This window comes from Falco punctatus (genome assembly GCF_963210335.1).
Source record: "Falco punctatus genome assembly, chromosome: 5".
Taxonomy (NCBI): Eukaryota; Metazoa; Chordata; class Aves; order Falconiformes; family Falconidae; genus Falco; species Falco punctatus.
Window position 1 is genome coordinate 64,995,138 of NC_137584.1, and position 22,064 is coordinate 65,017,201.

The 22,064-nt window shown below is 43.8% G+C and overlaps 1 protein-coding gene across 3 annotated transcripts in view; it reads left to right on the forward strand.

Moving 5' to 3' along the window:
• Positions 1 to 22,064, forward strand: part of FYN (FYN proto-oncogene, Src family tyrosine kinase) — a 142,726-nt gene extending 120,662 nt beyond the window's left edge. For all 3 annotated transcript variants that reach the window (XM_080388196.1, XM_080388198.1, XM_080388197.1), the window contains 5 exons: positions 1,201 to 1,380; positions 3,217 to 3,293; positions 3,396 to 3,549; positions 11,808 to 11,939; positions 21,382 to 22,064. In XM_080388196.1, coding sequence (XP_080244322.1) covers positions 1,201 to 1,380; positions 3,217 to 3,293; positions 3,396 to 3,549; positions 11,808 to 11,939; positions 21,382 to 21,590 — 752 coding nt within the window. In that variant the 3' untranslated portion in view covers positions 21,591 to 22,064. The remainder of the gene's footprint in view (positions 1 to 1,200; positions 1,381 to 3,216; positions 3,294 to 3,395; positions 3,550 to 11,807; positions 11,940 to 21,381) is intronic.

Consider the following 22,064-nt stretch of genomic DNA (forward strand, 5'->3'; position numbering starts at 1 on the left):
AAAGGCAATCCAGGCTTATTTTACACATTACCTTTTTTGACAACATCTTAATTTATAGAAACTAGACCCGAGTCTGAGTCTTCATGTACTTTGTAGGCCTTCTGCTATCCTTGTGTTTAAGTGCAGCGGAGTAATTTTTACTCAATATGATTAATTCCTGAAGTCATTTAGTATTGTTCTGCCTTATCACACAGCAGCTCCCTATCAACAGGTCACAGGTCCCATTCAGAGCCATTTCTGCCCTGGCTCTGGAGCAGGGTTCTGGCAAGTCTGGGCAAGGGACAGCCAGAAGGCACTAGGAAAGTGATATTTCTGCCCATTTTAATTTTCCTTCCTTTCCCTTCCCCAGTCCCCTTTCCTCCCCCCAAAAGCTGTTAACGTAGCTAGGTGTTTGGTTTTTTTTTTTCTTTCCACTCCTCCTTCTCCCCCTTGCAAATACCAAAGAGAAGCCCCACCTCTTGTGGGATGCCCTGAGATAGCCTTCCCCAGCTCTCTCCAGGTCCTTGTGCAGGCTTTCAGGTGTTACAGAAGGCTTGCTAGATGATGGCTGAAAAATGATGCACCTTGTCCATTTCAGTGCTGACTGTAAGTAAAGAACAAAATGAAGTGGACAGGAATCACCTCATTTTCAATCGGCAACAGCTGGGCTTCTGGGCATTGGAGGGGAAGGAAAAAGATGTGTTTCAGTTTGGAAACGTGCCCATGTTTCTAAAATGAAATCAATTCAGAATTTGTTTCTTGGGAATTTTTCTTAGAATATTCTTTTTCCTCTGACTCAGAACAAAAACAAAATGTTAAAATGTCTTGCAAATGGAAAGTTCTGGGTTTAACGAGTTTTGTTATCCCAGCCTGTGACTGGAGCTGTGTTGTTGTCTGTAGCAATTACTTGTTAGCAAGGGAATACATGAAGATGGGTTTCAGCAGTCCCATGTCTCTTACTCAGAGAAGGCTTCTGTGGACATCAGTGGAAACATTGTCTGAATAGAACAACGGTGATTGTGCCCCAGTGCCAACGGGAATATAATAAAGACTAAAATATGAGGGAGGCGTGGGAGGAATGTAATGATAAGACAACATGGGAAACCACAGTTTAAAAAAATTATTATATTAAGTGTCCTTGCTAGTTTATTTCTTGGTTACATTAGGCATCAGGCAGAAAAAGGAGCAGAAGATGTTTAATCTAAGTATCTGTGCTTGTAGGTACGTGGAACGGAAATACTAAAGTGGCTATCAAGACCCTGAAGCCTGGGACTATGTCTCCAGAATCCTTCTTAGAGGAAGCCCAAATCATGAAGAAGCTAAAACACGACAAATTGGTCCAACTTTATGCTGTGGTATCTGAAGAACCTATCTATATTGTCACGGAGTACATGAGCAAAGGTGAAGCCAGAGCTGCTGCCCTTGATAACAATATTTTTTCTTTACTGGTGCTCCTTGGGGATACAGAGGGAGGTGCATGTATGATGCATGAACAGTGTGTGAGGAAGGAGAGAGGGAGCAGGAAGCTAAATTCACCTCTGGCTTCAGAAGAATTATGAATTAATTTCTGAACTGGGCCCAAAACCTGAAATCTACTAGATGTACGAAGAAAATTTGCACTAGATGGGGAGGGAGAAGTTGGTGCAGCCTGAGTGGTTCCAACTGCACCAGCATCTGAACTGCCCTGACAAATGGAAAATTGCATTTTCTAGCTGTGAGTGATATTACATGGTGCTTCCCAAGATGCTAGCTTTTCCTGGCACCAGAATTCATATGGCATCTTCTTTCAGTTTACTTATTGGCCTAAGATTTCTGCTGTTTCTTTTAGCAGTCCTGAGTTCTGTCACATGCACCTCGCTCTCAGATCACAATTTAATTTTCAGGTGACACCATTTATCATTTTAATACAGGATTTGCACATACGATTCTTTCCGTCCTCTTTCCCCTTCCTTTTCCCCTTCTCCTTTCTCCTTTTCTTTAAGCTACTTAACTGGTAACTTGTAGTAAAATGAGAAAAGGAAAACTTCTCACTCCATCAGATCTCCAGCAGGGGTGCTGAGAGCAGAGCAAAAAATCTGCTTGTTTTGGAAAAGCAAATGAACCAAATAGGAAACATGAGTTCTCACAGGGAAATTTCATTGTACATTGGAGGATACACTCTGAAATTTTAAGTGCATTTTTTCAGTCTATTTGGAGTTGATTTTTATTTTCCTGGCAGGTGCCTGCCCACCTCCCTCCTCAGAGGCATCCAAGCCCTGACTAACTCACACTTTAATCATATGTCTCAGTGACAAGCATGTGCTTTTTCCCCTTTAAAAAAAAGACTTCTCAAAATCCTTCTGAAGTACGTGGTTTATTTTGGCTTACTTTCCTAGTTTTTACTGTAACATTTTACATCTTTGGATCTGAGCTTGAGGCTGACAATTTATCAAGGGAGAAACGCCTAATCATCTGTCTTTTCCCCTTATTTATTAAACCAATTCACTGACCTTATTTAAAGGAGACTGCTGCACTTCTCTGTTTGAATACAGAATTGGGAAGGGAGCTGTAGAATCCTAAGCTTTTTTAAAAAAGCTACAGGGAATCTCCTTGCTTACCCTTGCACAGAGGAGCTACGTTCTTACAGCTTTTGCTAAAATTGCTTTAATTTGATCTCTGCTTTGTCTTCTCTAGTTTTGCATAGTGGTCTTCTAAAATAAATGCTTCATGCTACATTTAGTTCTGGGTTACCTAAAGAAGGAGCACTACTAATTTCTAAGGAAAATTAGCTTTTGTTAATGCTAGCCCCTTTGGGCTTACGAGGCTCCAGGCTGACCTTTCTTTTGGAGCAGGTTGAGCTGGGATCTGACTTTTTCCATAGCTTGTGTGCCTTGGAACCGAGCTGATGCTTTGCAGCTAGCTGAGGCCTTTAGAGAGCAGCAGGTATGTAGTTTCAAAGAGTGCTGGAAAAGTTAAGATCAGCTTTCTCAGTAATGGTTAGAAAAATTAAAAACAATGTTGTTTCTTTCCCTGCAACTCTCTCTGGACTAGTGACATATTCTTCTGCAATCCAGCCTTAAAGAGGAGTGAAACAAGTATAATAGGAGAATTCTAAGATACTGTGGGGTTTTTTGAAACTGTCTACTTGAACTTTCAAAACATTGCTTTCTTTAATACTGCACATACTGCTACACCTCCATCTTGATGAATAGCCGCTTTCCCTAACACCTCTTTATTCTGTCAACTTTGCATTTGCAGGGAGTTTGCTAGATTTCTTAAAAGATGGAGAAGGAAGAGCTTTGAAGTTACCGAATTTGGTGGACATGGCAGCCCAGGTCTGTCTTCAAATATTGAGCACTTAGGTGCATATATTTTATAACCCATGTATGTCCGAGTTCATTTTAAAATGCACCAATTGTGCTTCATGCTTCTCACAGGTGGCTGCAGGAATGGCATACATCGAGCGAATGAATTACATACACAGAGACCTGCGATCTGCAAATATTCTGGTGGGGAATGGCCTAATATGCAAAATTGCTGACTTTGGATTGGCAAGACTGATTGAAGACAACGAATATACGGCCAGACAAGGTAGATACAGCAGCAGGTGTAGCACTGAGTATTGTTCTTGTGACAGGGGAAGAGTGGAACATGGCTTTGAAAAGTTCTCTCTCGTATGCTTTGGGTTGCTTTCAGTAAATCCTGAACTCATATTAACTCCTAGCCCAGAACTTCGCTGCTGAATGCCTGTTCTAAAGAGAACATCTCATGTAGTTGTCTTCCCTTTAAGTACTGAACAAAATGAGAAAAGGATGATGAGTGAGAGCAGAGGTGGGTGAAGTGACAGTAAAGACAAAATTCTCATGGTGGCATAATAAAGAAGATATACTTACCAGCCTTGAAAACCTGAATGGGGTAATCCAGAAAAGCCTATGTAAGCTGTTTCTTTCATAGTGCGCCTTCTAATACTTACTAACCACTATCAACACCGCTGTACTATTGCTATTCTTATTTCCTTTATTTCAAACGGGTCGAAGAATTGTGTCGCTATGCAATGGAGCTGTATGCAATGGAGCTGTCTTTCTAAGCACTATGTTTTCTTTGGGAACTTAAAAAGTTACTGTAATAGGAAAGCCATTTTCCAGTGCCACACGGAGTGCTGGGCAGAGCTGACCACTGATACACTATTAAAATGTATCAAAGAGTATTGTAGCCTTTTTTTAAAAGCATGTGTGTGTTCAGACTGAGCCATGACACAGGCTCTTTGTAGTTAGTCATTCTTTACAAGTCATGCTTAGTTGTCAGATGTTGGTCCAAGTCTGCAGAGCTACAGTTTTGTTCTCTTTCTGTTGGCAGTACATTGGTAGTGCTTGCTCAATGTGTGTCAGTAAATGCCACTCCATCCATTTCAGTGCCAAAGCCAAAGAGTGTCCCATTAAACCCTGCTGTATGTCATCAGAAAGCACAGGTCCGCTAAGTACTTCATAACCTGCATTTACCCCTGCCTGTTGGGAGTTTTTTCTCTTGACCAGACGTCCCTGTTTCAGCATGGATTTTGCCATCAGTTCTTAGGCAAGAGCTAACCTCTTTCTGTAACTTCCAAGTGTTGACAGAAGGAGACAGAGAGTTTCCAGCATCCCTTGTCTTGGCCTGGGAGCAGCAGCTCTGATGCCGTTCATGCCCCTCCAAACTGCTGTCAGCAGTACCTAGTCACAGGGATGTGGACCACAGGCTGCATCCACCCTAAAAGCTGCCCACTTCACATTTGGACAGTGAAGCCTGATTGTTTGGGGGAGGGCCTTGAAGACCCCATTGGAGGTACTAATGCAGAGTATTAACCACTACTGATTTCAGCCTGAGGGTGGGAATTGCTCCTTGCTAGTAAAAACAGCCTCGTGTTATTCTCTCCAGAGTAACAAGAGTTATCTGTGGACTCTGGTGGACAGAAAGCTGCCTGCCTGCCCTTCCCCTGTGTAAAATGAGAGTTTTCCTTGAACAAGGCAGCTAGATCCAGTCTGCAAAAAGGCTTTGAAACAGTGTCCTATGTTATCTCCGTTTGTCTGGTTTGTTGCTATGTCTTTTGTTCCCATTGGAAACCACCCAACTTATATTTTGACATGACTAATTATTTGGTTTAATAGACAAGTATGTGACCTACTTCTAGCCAGATCTCTTCAAGCTCCTGATCCCTAGGAAATCCTCTGATGACCTGTTTGCTTCCTGGTTTAAATCTCTCAGAACAGTTTTGCCTTCTTCACGTGTTAGAAAGCCATGAAAACCCACCTGACTGATGTTAAGGAGAAGCTTAGATTTCTTAAGAAAGTAAAAATTGTTGTATTTTTGATGGGAAAACTTTGAGCTGAGAAAAGCATAACGCCAGGACTGGCAGGGAGAGGGAGCCTAGTCACAGGTATCTGTTGCCCTTCTGTGGCAGAAATAATTTGTATTGTGGAAAAAGTGTCTGGTAAGGGAGAAGTAGTTTGGCTTTTAACCTGCATTGCTGATGGTCCAGAGATCTGAATTGTGTTTGCCTGGCTTCATCTCATGGTGCAAGTATGGAGAAGTCACCCATCCTTCCCATACAGGCTTAAATCCTTTGGAGCTACTCCTTTAACGAGAGACCCAAAAAGCTGTAACCACAGGCATCTTCTGGAAAGGTTTTCCTGCTTTCACTTATGCTTTTTTGACCCTATCTTAAGTGCTAGCTTGTTCTAGGGAGGGGTGAGCAGCATACTCTCAATTTACATTTCATTGCAATTAACCTGGCTTCCAAGCCAGCTGGGCAGCCAGGGTGAGCGTAGGAGCTTTAATTTACTGGGGAAGAAACGTGGTTTCTGGAATTTTTCTTCAAGTGAGATTCAGTCCTGGTTTGTTTAGTTAAAACTTCAGTTTGAGCATTGCGTGGTGGAGACCACAGTATCAGAAGGAAATGGTTGCCTCTGCTTGTTTCCCATGACCTATTACTTCAGCCTCCAAGGGTATGCATCTGGGGACTGCTCTATTTATCTATCTGACTACTGCTTCAGTGGGAATTTTGACACGGGAGCAGAGCCTGGCCAGCAGAGGAGAAGGGGATGGGGAGCACTCCAGACTGCCAGCTCCTGTGGGAGAAAGGAAATGTTTTGCCTTACAAAATCTGAAGTTGAAAGCCTCTGGTCACTCTCTCCTCAGCAGTTGTCATTCTCTTGGCTTGAGTGTGTTAGTACAGAGCTTATTGTCAGCGTGGGGAAGAGGTGGTTTTCTCCAGCCTTGCTTGATCTCCTACTCCCTTCCCCCACTGTCACTTTTGTCTCCGATTAAATATTTTGAAAGGAAACAGATGGGGATGCTTTGAGCCCCAGCGGGCTAAAGTGCAGGATTCCTGAACCTATATGGGTATTACTCAGCCTGGTGGTAACGTTTTACTGACCAGTTTATTTTCTTTTTGGTTTGAACAAAGGAGGCCTGACTGCTCCTGATTTATGAGAGGTAACTAAAAAGCAGTTTGTTGTCTGCGCTGCCATATCTCAGCAATCATCAGGAAGGAAAGAGATAGTCATGGCACTAATGATTTAAAGTGTGTGACTAGCAGCTATACACTGCCGTTAAATAATACAAAAAAAAAAGTTCTTGGCTTGTAATGAGCATTTGGCTTCTCTTGCTTTTAGAGGAAGTGAGTAATCAAAGGGGAAAAACACGCCTATTAAAGTGACGCCCATTTTAAAGGCTACACTGGTGGACTGTATTGCAGCCTGCACCACCGGGGCTTGCTTCTTCTGGCTGTTGCTGTTGCTGTTGCAACATCTACACTCCCCCCCCAGCCAGTGTCAGGCATTCAGCCTTGTTTCCTTCCATCAGTGATGGTGCATGGGTCAGTCCTGTAAAGCAAGACTTAAACCTCCTGCTGTCCTACAGGACAGAGAGAACCTTCCCATCACTTCCAACACAGGATTTCCCATGCAGTTCTGCTACACTTACACTGATCTGGTTAGCAGCTATGCAGAGATTTGGCCAAGCACATGGCATTTTTGTGGAGAGTGCAGAGTGCTCCACAGAGCTGCTGGGAAGAGTTGTTACTATTCTAAGCAGTAGCAGCTGATACAAATTTAAAATTGCCTTAATAAAAAAAAAAAAAAAAAAAAAAAAGCAGAGTTATTTTCCAGGCCATATTTCTACTGCATACACTGGCAGCACTTGCAGCAGTGCCGCTCCAAGCACACATGAAACAATAAGGATCTTTCTGATGCCTTCCAGACAAGTCAGAGCTATTTTGGGAGTGCTTGTAACACGTTTGTAAACTCTCAGATCATTTCTGCCTCCTTAACACTCAGAAATATCTCCTTCCTCCCCTGCTTAAAAACAAGCGGCGCTTCTTATTTTGATTTCCTAGAAATAAGCAGGGATTTTTCCCCCCTTCCAGGCTCTCCCCAGTCCTTTTGTAGAGACTTGGCTCCCAGCTCACAAACTAATCAGATCTCTTTTGTTCGCAACTGACTGCTGCGGGCTGTAACGTCCAGGGCTTTGTTCTTCCTCTTTACCTGCCATTCCCTGGGCCAGCCACGGAGTGGACAGGAGGAAGGACTCTTGCTTCTCAACAGCCAGCCCCCAGTCCCGGCGGGGGGATCACTGGTACACTCCTACAGAGAAGCCATCTGGTCTGCGAGAAGGGAGTGTGTCCAGGTCAAGAGGAAAGGCAAGGGGAAGGGGGGCATGCAGGCAGAGGGTGAGAGGGGTGTTTAGACCGGCAGTTCCACCCCTTGTGCCCTGCTTCCCGGGGAGGGGTTCGCCTGCAGAGCCTGCTTCTGCTCCTTGATGTTTTGCCAGACTTGTAATTTCATGTTCTTTCTCACAGCACAAAAAGTGTAATTGCGCAGTCCCTCCCACACGGCACTCCTCATTGCCTTCCAGGGCTGACTCGTTTCCTGTTACATGCTTGCTTCAGCACTTCGGTTTTACCTTTTGTAGCTTTCTCTTTCCAGCCCCAGAAGCAATTTGATGCTGCACTACATTCTCTGGTCACTAATTCAAGAGTTCCCCTGGTTTTGGGGTCTTAGAGCTTGGGTTGCGCTGGGTTTGGTTTTAAGGTATGAGAGGAAGCAGCTTTTTAGGATTTCTGTAAGCAGGATCATTATCAACTGGCAGTGGCTCTGGGGCATGAATTTCAGAGGTTTCTGCTTCATTGAGATTTAGGTCTGAAAAAACAAAGCTCTTGAGGGATTTTTGCTCGCCTCAGAAGAAACCATGCTGAGAGTTGTACATCAAGGTCACTCAATTATCCCAGCCCCCTCTGCTCCTTCTCATCACGTGGCCTGCTTATAGCCAACAAAGAATTAAGGCAGAGCCGTGAATTGATTTTTCCCAAGGAAATCATCCTGGAGGATAACCTGTGTGAATACCTGGGCAGAGCTGGGCAGAGGTCCCAAGAACAGGGCTGACCCTCACAAATGTCCTCTGAGGTAGGAGGCAGGGCTAGCTGCCCTAACAGTAGAATGTATGAGCCGCTTTAACTTGATGTGGTTGTGAGCAATGCAGAAACTCAAAAAAGGCTTTCCCCAGGCTGAAATGCTTCAAAAAAGGCACCGAGATAAAAGCTGCAGATTAGGACCTCACTTTGGAGCAAAGACAGGCTATCCTGACCTAATGAATGCGGTGTGCGGTCGGTTTGTACGCATGGAGTACTGACCTGCTAGTTTGTAATAAAAGAGTTCCAGCAAAAAAAAAAAAGGTAAATCCCCCGCACTGATGTAAAATCTGCCTTCAAAGTAGGAGATAGGCTGCCTTGTCAGCTGGGGTAATTTAGCTTATCAGATTTATTAACATGCTTGTCAGTAATACGCATTTTATCTGATGATCTGATGCTGTAATTTGTTTGCAGCACAAAGTCAGCTTGTTTAATAAGCTGCTGAGGTCTGGGCAGAGGGAAGGGTGGGCTTTTTAATTGGTGTGTTGGAAAGAGAGTGAGCACAGAGACTGTGTGTCGGTCAGGAGCATGCTGGCCTGTAGCAGTAGCAATCCGGGGGCTTCAGAGCAGTGCCCTACCCTGTGTCTCCAGTGCCAGACATTAGGTGGAAGGCAGCACCTTGGGAGGACCCCTGTTGGACACACACACATGCACACACCCCCGTTCACACAAGCTGTGTGTGATCGCTTTGTGTTATGGCAGTGCATGTGTCGCACCTGCAGCTGTGCAGGGGGCCAGCCTAGGACGTCCTCACTGGCCTCTGCTCTCCCCTCACTGATGGCTCTGCCATACTGGATTGCAGATTCTTTTGGACCATGTAAACCATGAGGCAGGGCTCTGCCAACCTTGACTTTCCGTTCTCCCTATCTATCACTTCAAACCAAAGTTCAGGAAATACTGCACAAAATGCAGAACGTGATTTTTTATTGGTTGTTTTAGCCAGAGAATCACCCACAGCAGGGGCAACATAGAAATGTAGCGAGTAGCTACCCTGTTATCAGAAAATCCATAGCACAGACCATTTGTCTTCTCCAGCAGTGCTCATCACAGTCCAATGGGGCTCGTACTGCTTTAGCTCTCAGGAAAAGGGATGTGCTAGAATTGTCCCCCCTTCTCACCTACTTACCTTGCTTCTCATCTTCCCATGGTCCCTTGAGACACCACATACTCACTTCCCAGTACCACACAGGCCATAGAAGAGGAAGGCAAAAATACCAGGGGAGTTGGCCACAAAGGAGTCTGAAGACATTTCTTTCCTCCAAAGATGAGTTGTAGTTGGTTGCTACCTTTGGATCCAAGGATGAAGCACAAGGGAATTAGACCAGATTTGGCTCAACTTCTCAGAAAATCACAGCTGGTTAAAAAAAAAAAACAAAATTGTTGAATAAATGTGTGTAACGCGAATGAGCAAACCCTCATGCTTGGCTATCTCACATACCACCAGCCAACGTCCAAGCCTTCGGGCTGCTGGCGAGCCTGGAGCTATTCATTCAGTTGGCATTGTGTGTGTGTGTGTACCATCTCAGCTGCGTGTTTGAGAGAGCAGAGGGATGTTGGCCCTCATATTCATGGCATGCCTGCATAAGCCCATCAAAAGCCATGCACCGTAGGTCTGGGGAACCCAACCACTGGGTACATACAGCATGCAGTTTTTCCGAGGATTGTCAAGGGATGCATAGCTGCAGGATCTGCCGGTGGCTGGAGGAGCCAGTTGCCAACCCCACATGACTGCTGGTGCTGCTGAGGCAGGGCCAGCTTCCAGGACAGAGGCTCAAGTGATAGCAGGCTGCTGCTGCAGAGATCTTGGACATCATGGCCAAGGTGGTTTTTAAGAGAAGATGAAGTTCTGTAAATGTTGAGTCTTGTAAACTAAGATTTGGTCCCATGAAGAAGTGTAAATTAGGGAGATTGACAAAGCCAGGCACCAAAGTTTTAGCTCCTGCCTGCATATCAACTAATGAAAATACAGAAGAGGCAGACTTTATTGAAAGTGAGTAGGCATCCAGAAATCCTACAGCACCTTTGCAAATCTAACCATTGATGTGTTGATGCTTAACTAAAGTTCCTGACTTTAGGGATCTGAGACTTTGTCTGGCATCTTTTAATTCAGCAGGACTTACTTGAGCAACTGCATTTTTCCCTAGAAAAACGTATTTGTTTGAGTAATATTCTCTCTTAGGATCACTTACATATAGAGCAGGAAACATTTTAGCACACCTGATATTTTACTAAGTAAGGAGATGAGAATTACCATGTTTACTTTTTACTCTGAGTCAGGTCAGATTGTGGCTTATAGCAGAAGATAATGGGGCATCAAGCACTGGATGTGACGGCAGAACAGCACCAGCAGGGAACTGTAAACAGGGCCGTAACTTCACTCCCTGAGAGTGATTTGTCCATGTTGTTACACTTTCCACACTCCTCCTGAAAGCTAAGGGAACTTTTATGAGAGGGTGGTGAGAAGTCAAAAGTCAGTCTGTTTCCAAATTCAAGAGTGTTTGTCACTAGGGATCGGCAATAAGCAATGCAACTCTTTTGCCCCGTATGTTAATACAAGGCACCAGGGAAATGTCTGCATACTTTTTTGTACATACTACAAGTTAATTATTACCACAAGACCTTTCTTTAAAGTCATACTGAAAATATTTTCCCTAAGAAAACAGTAAATGATTGGAAAAGCAAATAAATCAGTGTTTAAAGGCTTGTTATCTTACCATCCTTACCACAACTGGCTCCTGCAGGCTCTGATGATGGATGAGCACATAAGAACTGCACCTATTTAAGGCACTACAGGGTTTTCAGTGCCAGGAGCTTAAAGTACACTGTCGAGTTATAAATCACAGGCCAAAGTTGTGCCTTGACATCACTGCACTCAAAGCAACTCCAATGGCAGTATTATTTTTAAGGCCTTGCATGTTGCTAATGAAGTAGTAGGTTTGTTCTTAATTTATGTTTTTGCCATGTTTGTTTGATTTGCATTTTGCTCAGCTTGAGCACGGAAACTGGGAGGTACATTTCCAATAAATCTCACTTCTGTTCATACGTGCTAACTGTCACTTGCAAATATCACAGGGTAATGCTAATTTAAACATTTTGGGAGAAATATTTTCTATTATGTTTGGCTTATTAGGTGTTCTTTTTTTTCCCCTTTATAAAACTTCAAACCTGAACTAAAAAGTTTTAGCCTTCTCTTGGGATGTGGGACAAACCCACCCATTCCCTGCTAAGTCTTTCCTTCTGCCCTGCGCAGACACCTGCCTGTCCTCTCTGACTGTGCTTCACGGAGCTGTTTGTTAACACTTGCCTGCAGCTCTGTCCACCTGCACCTGTCAGAGCACAACAGTCACCTGCGAACGGGTACTTCCATTCTGTCGCTGTTCTGATTAAGGCTCATTTATTCTTTCATTAGGTGCCAAGTTCCCCATTAAATGGACTGCTCCAGAAGCGGCATTGTATGGAAGGTTCACAATAAAGTCAGATGTGTGGTCTTTTGGGATCCTACTGACAGAGCTGGTAACAAAAGGGAGAGTGCCATACCCAGGTAAGAAAACAGTCTAAACCCTGCTTCGCCCCAGGGAAAGAGTGGGAATGAGCCATGCGCTTATATTGGAATGTTTACTTATTTTCACTGAGCTCAGAGGAGGGTGGTTATCATGCGTAAGTTTCTCTATGCTTGAAAGCAGTCCTGACTCTGCAAGCGGCTGTGTGATGGTCATGATAAAAATGACAAGAGGACAGAAAATCCAACATATCCATTTCTATTTTTTTAATTGTTCTCAATTCAATTAATATCTTTTCTAGCTAAATAATGAAAGCAAAGTAAAATTACTATACTGCGGAGCAAATAGCTCTCCATAGTATTGCATTCACTTTAAGATACCAGCAGTTAAACTCCCAGAATGGCATTACTCCATTTATCCTGTCAGTCTGGTTCTCTGCAAGGTTTGATGACTGTCTGAATGTCTGGTATTACCAAATCTCTTTTTTATAAACTCATATATTTCATTCCTTGCTTTCGAGGTGGATGGAAGGGAAAGAAAATAATTCTGCAATGTGCATGCTGGAGCTCATGGCAGGGTCACAGCGGGGCCAGATTCTCTGCACGGGGAAAGCGGAGGCCCCTTGGCTCTTTGTTGAAACCCTGCCAAGTATCCAATGGATTAAGATTTGTAGGAGGGGTGATTTGATCTGCCTGTGCAGAAAGAGCTTTTCATTCTTTGGCCCCCTGAAGATTGTAGGCATCCAGGTGAGGAGGCGAGGGGTGAGGTGAAAACAGTGCATTGCATGGAACAAAAAATTAATCCCTTCATTTTCTTATCAGCACAGATACTAACAACAGGGCATCTAGCTGCATCTTTATTCTTTTTTAAAAAAAAAATTTTCTAAATACTCACCCAGTATGGCTGTGTGCACTCCAGCTGATTTAATGGAAAGTACCCTAAAGCAGTTTCAGTTTCACAATCTGTGCCATGATCAAGCAGTCAGATCTGTACATCAAATAGCTCAGGAGAAGCATCAAGGTGGAGTTCAGTTTATCCCGTGGTATCTCACACCACTTCAGAAGGCTGAACTCAGCAAAACTAAACTCCCAGGGTTTTACCAGGAATTGCAACTTTGCTAGCACCTAGCAGCCAGCAGCTGGTTTGGGACAAGAATACGGGAACTGGAAGGCTTCTCATGATCGGCAGTGAAATTTGGCGTGATTCACAGGAAGCAGCTTAGCAAAGCTGTGACTGTGACAACAGAATGAGGCAGCAGAAAGCTGGATGACATGTTGCTGTGGAATGGATGAGTCCCTCCACCCAGCACTTCCCCTTAGGAGTAAAGAAAAGCGGGTGTTGCCACCACTCGGAGTGGCTGTGTCAGTAGCCAGCACAAAGGCCTTCTGGCCATGAGGATTGCTGGCGGTGGCGTGGGAGAGCCATAATTTCTGCAGGTTTATTGAGGGTTAAATGCAGACACAACACGGTTCGCAAAGGTTGAAGAAAAAGCGTGTGTAAGACTTAGCTGATGTGCTGATGCTCCCAGAGGGTGGAAAATGCTCCTCGCTGAGCTGCTGGAAAAGGAAATTCATAGTCACTACCAGCAGAATGGGTGCACAGGGGCTCTCGCCAGCCAGGGCAGAGTTAAGGTGAATTTTTTTCCCTGAGCTCCACATTGGTGGGGCAGAGATGGTTAGTGACTAAGCGTTCTCTCTGATCACAGGCATGAGCACAGACACATACACAAACACAGGAAAAATACTACTTCAGGCAAAAGTGACTGTCTAAGCCCACTGTTAACTCACAAGTTTGTAACTAGACACAGTGTTGGCCATGGCAGCAGGGGATGTCGGCTCTTCCCAAGTGTTCCTTTCCCTCCCTGAAGGAGAAAGAGGCCACTAGATGTGTGTTTTAAGTGCTTGCAATATATAATTTCTTGTAGCATCCATGACAGAAATCTCAGGCATGGTCTGTGTCCTGAAAATGTGGACAGTTTTATTACATGGCAGTTTGAGCACATCAAAGACCACTAGCGGCGTCTCTCCTCTCAGCACCATCCTCCCCCCTCATCCCTCACTACATAAAGCCCTCATACACTGAAAGTCCTTCCGGCTCACTCTCCTTCATCCACATTCGGAAGATATCAAGTATCTGGAAGCAATTTTTTGTGTGTTACACATGACAGAATAATGTTCCCGATGGTCATGTACTGCCTCAGTTATGCACTGCCTGAGCTCCACGCCAGGGCCCTTTCTCCCCTCTGGGACTCCTGCCCTGCTCAGCCAGGAGGCCTTAACCATTCTCGTGGTCACCATCATTCCCCTCTCCAACAGTTTTACCTAAGGGCAGCCTCTATTTTAAATTTGAAATTCCGAAGTCTGTAGAAGTTTCAATTCGGTCTCATTCCCCAGACCATAACTGGGAAGGCTTTTATAGGCTGAGGTGGTGGAGGGGAACCGCAGCCTTCTCAGAAGGGTCTGTCTTTGCATGGAGCTTGAATAGAGGGCTCAGACTTCCCAAGGTGACAACAACCTTCTGACCTCCTCAGGAAATACTTTATTTTCCCCTGACATAGAAAGGATCGTCCATCTCCTGCTTCATACTGCAGAGAGGAAGGACCTCCTTGAAGGATAAAGCTTCATGAATTCATGTCTCTCTGGAGCAGGGAATAGGGTTCAGATGCACCCACAGGGCTTTTCCTGCCATGGTGGCACGGCTTACTTGAGGAGGAAAAGATGGGAGTTCAACCTCCCTGAGAGGCAAGACTCAGCCTCTTCACCCAAGTAGACAACCTATAGGTGAGCGAATGCGGTTTGTAGGCACTGGCAACCAAGACATGTGCGTTTTCAAGCTCTGGAAAGGGCCAGCCTTGAAACAAAAGGGGTCATGGAGCTGTCACTCTGCTGTAATACCCAGTTTCTGAAATAGTTGTGGGCACGTTGTCCTGATGTTCCTGCTTACAGCGTGAAGCACATGAAGCACGCCCGGGGAGCCGGGAGAGGCCCTCAGACAAAAGGACGGCTCTCTTGTGTGACAAGGTCTTAGTGCATGGAGAGGTTATTTATAGCACACACCCCAGTCCTGTGGTGGTAACTATGCCCGCAGGGCACTGTACCTCATGCCTTGGAGAAGCGGGTATTGTTTTAAGCTTGTGTAGAAGGAGGGAAAAGCACAGCGAGGACAGTAGGAGAAGGTAGGCGGTATATAAGAAGGGAACAGACTGAGTGGAACAGGACTTGACATTTGTTGTCCTCCAGATTTCAACCAGTTCCTGTCCTGATGCCCCATTTTGGAAGACAGACTGGAGCAGTGGCAGACATATGAGCAGTAAAGATTTTTCTGGCAGAGATGAAGATCAGACTCAAATCTGAGTTCATAATCAAGTCTTGCCCCAGACCCTAGAGCTCCCACAAGCAAGGCTGACATTTTGATAGGTGTCCTTATCTTCATCCTTCAGCCTGTTTCTCATCAATAGATGAAATGGACCGCTATGATAACTAATTTATTAGTATGTTTCCTAGCCTTTCCTCATGCTTCCCTATTCTTCTCACAAGGCAGCAGACTGAAACAAGCAACTTTTTCAGTCTTTCTGTGCATTGAGATTCTGTTTCAGTGTTTATAGTGGGGAAATAAACAACTAGATATGGGCAGAAGAGGAGCCAAGTTTAAAAAATAGTCTGCTTAGCTGACTTTTTTCAGTGTCTGTTTCTTTCCCCTTTCACAAATTCCCCTTGGATCTTAGTTTGGGGTTTTTGGATGGAGTTTAAGAGTAGGCTGTATGTCTCTAGCAGTAGTCAGAGAATTTGGGGGTTTTAACATGTTGTCTTTTGGATAAGCAAAAATCTCAGCTGCACTAAATGAGCACCTCTGAACTTGCCTCTTCTGCTTCTGCTGCACTTGTCACATCAAGACCACTTACATTTTATGTGTAGTGTGTCAGCCACCATGATGCTATCCACATTGCTGCCTCTGGCCAGGCAGGTCTTTGAGTGTGGGCTCCAAGCAGCTCTGCAGTCCCTGGGGAGCTGTGCTCAGCCTCCTCATCACTGGGGGAAGCTGGACCACAAAGGGCCAGAGAGCGCATGGCAGGCTGCCCAAGCCGGGGGTTGGGTACGTGTCAGTGAGCCGGCATATGTGTCTGTACCATCATCATGGATGGCAGATAAGGAGCTGAGAGAGATGGGGACTCAGCACACAGCACAGGTAAGCTCAGGTGGATTTCTTTGTAAGCAGGAAAGCTCTGCTCACAAATGATGTAGCTTAAAGTTTCATCTCTTACACTAAGCAAATAATAACTTATTTAAAATGAACAAACAAACAAACAAAAAAACCCAACAGATATTGATAGCCTAGCTTTGTGGTGTTTTGAGGATGGGGAGTTTGGCGGGGTTTTCGGGTCATAATTTCTACATTAAGTGGCATGATCCAGATTTTTAAAACTTGCTGCTACTTTTGCATAGAAATAACTGGATTCATATTGTACTCAGTAAGGACAGCATTATGCTTCAAAAGGGTTGTCTTCCTCTCAGAGCAGCTTTCCTGTTCCCTTCAGTGCGCTAACATGCCTGCATGTGGAATAATCCCCCTGTCTAAGTCCCATATCCCATCCCTGTGGCACAGATCTCACATCTGGCTTTCCTTTGTGGCTGTCCATGGAAGTTAGGAATTCTGCTTCTAGATCAAACTGAACAAAACCCAGAAATCAACCTGCCTGTGTTTTACCTCTCTCTTTTGAAAGCATGCTCTGAGTGCCAATGCGATCTAGCCCCTCTGGACGACTACACAGTTTTACTTTCTCAACTGTCCTAGAGAAGGGCCGATATGTCCAGTCCTGAGGAACCTTTGAACATGAGCAGAAGCACAGCTCTGGGTTCTTGGAGAATCTGAAATCCAGCATTTCTAGAGATAGACAGCAGCTGAGCTGTTGTTTTAAGAGTCCTACTTTAAACATTTGTTTATTAGTTTGATCATTCATCGGAAAGCATGCAGTGGGTCTTGACGGAGCATAATTCTCAGTTCAACAGAAGAAAGCAAGAATAAAGTGTCATAAAACCATCACTGTCCTCACTGGACTTCACATTGCCCACAGTAATCTATATAGCTTATTAGCTTGGCATGTGAGGATGGTACTTAGTTACAGTTCCAGAAGAGCAGCATTGCCCAGATCTGTGCTATTTGCATATCTGCTATGCTCCATCTAACCAATCTCCTCAGAGCACTTCAGAGTACTTTCCAGTGTTTTCTTTAGCCACAACTGGAAACTTTACATCCTCTTTTATGTCACAGTAACTCTTACTACTGCAGCTTTTCTAGGAAAAGTCAAGAAGCATTGCGTTTCTGTCCCCAGTCCATATGGGCAGTAGATTTTTATTGTATTGAGCATTAAAGTGGCCATATCCTGTGGCATCCTAAGGTTATTGGAGGTTTCACTAATAAAGCTCTGTGGTGGGAGGTTATTTCATTTTTGGTCTTCTCAGGGAATAAAAGGTTAATGGAAAAGCCATCTTTTGGAAATTGGATGTTTCCTTCTTGGTCCAAATGGTAACTCTAGAAACATCATAAACACAAACTGATTTTTCAAGCAGATGAAATAGCTGCAGTTCACAGCAGAATATCGCTGAGTATTTTATGCCACAGATTTAAGGATTTTAGGATAAACTTTTAAGGGGTCTAGAAGTGTACTGCAAGCAGAATTTCATTTATTATTTACTAAAAGAGCTGAAACTCTCAGGTATTCATTAGGAGAGAGGAGTTGTACAGACTGCTCAAATATTCTTTCTGTGGTGTTAGAAGTGCAGATGCAACAGGCTCCTGCGATCAAAAGAGAAACACTAAAACTTGTACGATAAGTTAAGCGAATCTAGATAATAGGTTTGTAAGCATAAATAGACCTTTTAAGAGGTAAAAGTATGCCTGAAACACTGCTATTTTTATGTCTGACTAAAAATCAGATCAATTTGGAAAAAAAAAAGTCTTTGAAACTCCTTTTTTAAATTAGCAGCACACATCAAAACCAACAGAATTTCTTTGGCAAATCCTAGGTGCTGCAGCCCTTGATGGATGTATGAATTCCAGTAAGGAACATGAGGATTACTTGGTTTAGTTTCATATCAAGGTTTTACTGGGAGGGAGGGGAAAAGAGAAAGGAGAAGAAGGGCATTTTCCTGGATTATATCATGATGAGAAAACCTGGCTTGACTGACTTTCCAGGGGCAAAAAATGACTATGATTTCAGACAGCAATGTTCTTTTTTCTACTTTTTTTTGAAAAAGGGAAGTGAAGAGCTGTTTCTGTTTTTTCCTTCCCCCTCTCTCTCCTCAGGGTTTTTCTTCCAGCATAAAGTTCATTATCAAGTTTCAGACTGTGCTTTGCAGTACTGAGTAATGCACTGGATAAAAATACCAAACATTTGATATCTTGGAATAACAAATCAGCTGGGAAGAAGCTTTTCTGCTGCTGTTGCTTCTACCCATGTTGTACTTAAAGGGGTACCGCCAAAATAAAAACAAAGTATGCAATTTGTATATGGGAGTTACTGGTAACACTTATTTTCATAGTCTTTACTATGTAAGGGAAGCAAAGCACAGCAAAAGTTCTTATCCCAAAACGTGGGGTAATTCAGCTGATTCAAAGACAAGGATATGAAAAAAGGGTATCGATTTTTGTTCAAAACACAAATCTAAAAAGCTAGTATTGAAAACACAATGTGAGCAAAATGCACATTTTTTTCTTGTAGCATCTTGAAAACAGCAAGGCTGGAAGGTTGGTGCTGCCACTGGCTTGGTGATGACTAGCAGACTACTACCATTGCTTTGTAATTTAGTAAAAAAGTAAAGTGTGTTTGAAAATGTTCTTGTTGGATAATGCAGAACACCCAAACATTTGTTCAGTGTGTGGCAAGATTTTATGGTTTGTTGTGAGCCTGTGTGACCTAACAACATCAATTTGGAGTCGGTAATACAAGAGAACCTTAATTCTTTGCAGAATCTGATGTCTGCAGAAGACCGTTATTGCTCTGTTTTCATCATTCTGTGGAGTCCTAACCACAGACCACTTCAGGTGCCATGCAGAGTGTTTGCTCCTACTCAGAAACATCTAATGCCAAAAATACAAGTGGGTGGATGCAGGTGATAAATCAAGCACAAGCAGCCAGTGTTAAAGTGTTGGTCTGCAGGTTAGGGAATACTATAAATCGGTAATCTAAATTTATTTTTGGACAAGTCTTATGAGGAGCCCGCTGGCTGAGGGAACTGGGGTTGTTGAGCCAGGAGCAGAGGAGGCTCGGGAGGATCTTACTGCTCTCTGCAACAAAAGGAGGTTGGAGGCAGGTGGGGGTAGGTCTCTTCTCCCAGATAACAGGCAATAGGACAAGACAAAACAGTCTCAAGTTGCACCAGGGAAGGTTTAGATTGGATATTGGGAAAAATGTCTTCACAAAAAAGGGTGGTCAGGCATTGGAACAGGCTGCCTGGGGAAGTAGTGGCATCACCATTCCTGGAAGTGTTTCAAAAATGCGTAGATGCAGTGCTTAGGGACATGGTTTAGTGGTGGACTTGGCAGTCCTGGGTTAGTGGTTGGACTTGATGATCTTAAAGGTCTTTTCCAACCTAAATGATTTAATGATTCTAAAGGGAACAGTGAGGAGAAGTTTGTAGGAGGATGAGGCAGTTTTCTAGGGAGGTTCCTCCATGTGCAACAGGCAGCATAAGAAACAGCATAAGAAGAGCTTACTTGAAAACTGAAGGTGCTGCAGTAAGCTAACCAGAACTGTGAATTGACCAGGACATGGCCAAATGCTAGTGGGGCAGCCTGTGGGAGGCTTTGAAAGTGAAGACAAGCAGCTGGTATTTTACATACTAAGCAACAAGGAGCAAGTGGCAAGACCATGCAAGGGGTAGTTACAGTAGCAGGCTAGGAAAATTATCCTCATGGAGACACTGCAAATGGATATCAGCAGGAGGAAATTACCCTGTCAAGATAAGAAGAAAAGGCGTTTTGTAATCCTAACATGAGAATCTAGATGTGGATGGTCAGGAAAAGCTGTATTTTGCAGATGCTTTTTTCAAATCATTTTTAAGAATTAAACACAGCCAAGGCATGAGGACACAGAGTAAAGACCAAATCCAAGGATACAGCTAAGTTACCAGCCTAAACGCTCTGCAGTGTAAGGAATTATTCCCACTAGTCAAGGTGTAGAGTAGAAAAATGAGTCTGTATTGAAGAAGGTGGTTGAATTATTTCTCACAAATCAGTTTACCAAAAATACAACATAGAGATGATCCCCTGGGTCCTGACGGTAGAACAAGAAAATTCTCCAAGAGGACACCGTGAAAGAACAGAGCAGAGGAGACGCAGGGAAGGATGGTGTCATGGAAGCCAGGGAGAGGATAATGTAACAGAAAGAGCAACATCAAGGTGCTGGTTTCTAGATTTGGTCATGGAGGAACTTAAGTGTTTCTTAACTAGATTTCCTGCAGAGCTGCTTTGCAGGACCCACTAAGTCAGCAGAGTGAAGCCTGCAGGTATTTTTCAGCAGAGGACTGGGCAGGGCTTGCCAACTGGAAAGCCACAAAGCTTGCAGGCAGTGTGCACTCTTTCTCTGAAATACTTCTGCATGCCTGCGGTGCCTCTTACCTTTGGTACTGTTAAAAAGCCAAAGGAATTACTTAAAGAGATATTTATACAAAAGTTTTAAGACTGCGATTGAAGTATGGTGACAGGCACTTCAGCAGAGGAATCAAGGGTTTAAGGGTTTGCATAGAAAAGCCAAGGTAGCAAAGAGCCTGGCTTGCCTCTTAGAGACAAGCATGATGGTAATATAACTTTCTACCTTTTTTTGAGTGAGAGTTATGGTTCTGCGGTGGAGCTGTTTTGCTTGACGTCTGACTTGTCTTCTGAGCAACTTTGTTCTCTTCTGGGTTGGGGTGGAACAGTGGAATGTGGTAGAAACAATACTAACCAGCACAGATCAAGGGAGTGGAGATCAGCAGCAGCAGTAAGCTTCTGAACTGACGCTGAAGGTAATGCTGCTAGACATCACTGGTAGCCCAAAGTAGCAGCATGACCTCATGGAACACTTCAAGAAAGGCCCACACTCAGTGTGCGGGTTTCAAAAATGCATCTTGATTTCTTGAATTTTGAATAGTATTTGTTGTAATGCATTCCTTTTCCTTAACCACTTCACATAATGTATTTCACGGCTGCTGTTGTTGGAGAGGGAAAGTGCCAAATCCTGCCCGTTGTGAATAAGCCAAGAGGGTAACCATGGGAGCAGCACTTCACTCATCACTGGATCCTAAAATTCTCTACTGAGAAAGAAAATAATCCAGGTTACCTTGCAGTAGGTGAAGAGATGAAACAGGACGTTGGGGTGGGTTTGTTTTGCTTGTCTGAACCAAAAGAAATCGGTATGATTGAGAAAACCATAGGTATGGTAGACATAGTTATACTCAGATTAATTTTCCTGTAATTTAACAATGTGGATTTGTATGCCCTTTGCAGGCATGAATAACCGTGAAGTCTTGGAGCAAGTAGAACGTGGTTATCGGATGCCATGTCCTCAGGACTGTCCCATCTCCTTGCACGAGCTTATGATCCACTGCTGGAAAAAAGACCCAGAGGAGCGTCCAACCTTCGAATATTTGCAGGGTTTCCTTGAAGACTACTTCACTGCAACAGAACCCCAGTACCAGCCTGGTGACAACCTGTAAATCCCTGGTCTCCAGACACTGTCATGAATTGCCAGGTGTTTCTCAGCCCTGCCCCACCTGCCCTTCAGCTTCCAACTCCATGAACGGCTTCTCCAGAGTGCAGCACTTCCAGCACTGCCGTGCACAGGAGGGGCTGAAGCTGGGAACTTCCGTAGCCCTTGCCTATGACCACTTGTCCTAATAATCTGAATGTCCTGGATGAAAAGGAGAAAAACACTTGTTTTTTTCTTAATCAAAGACTCCAAAACTGCATTGTATTGATGTTATGTAAACTGCAAAACCTCTGTTCATTGTAAATAGTAACTCAGTGCCAATAACTGATCCTAGTGCTTTCCTTTTTTTAAAACGCAAAACCTATGTGATTTTAACTAGTCTTCTCCTGATTCAACTAAAAGTATTATTTTCCAGAAGTGGCCTCTTTGTCTAAAACATTTTTTTCCATGTTTTAACAAATAAATAAATAAAAAATCAGGA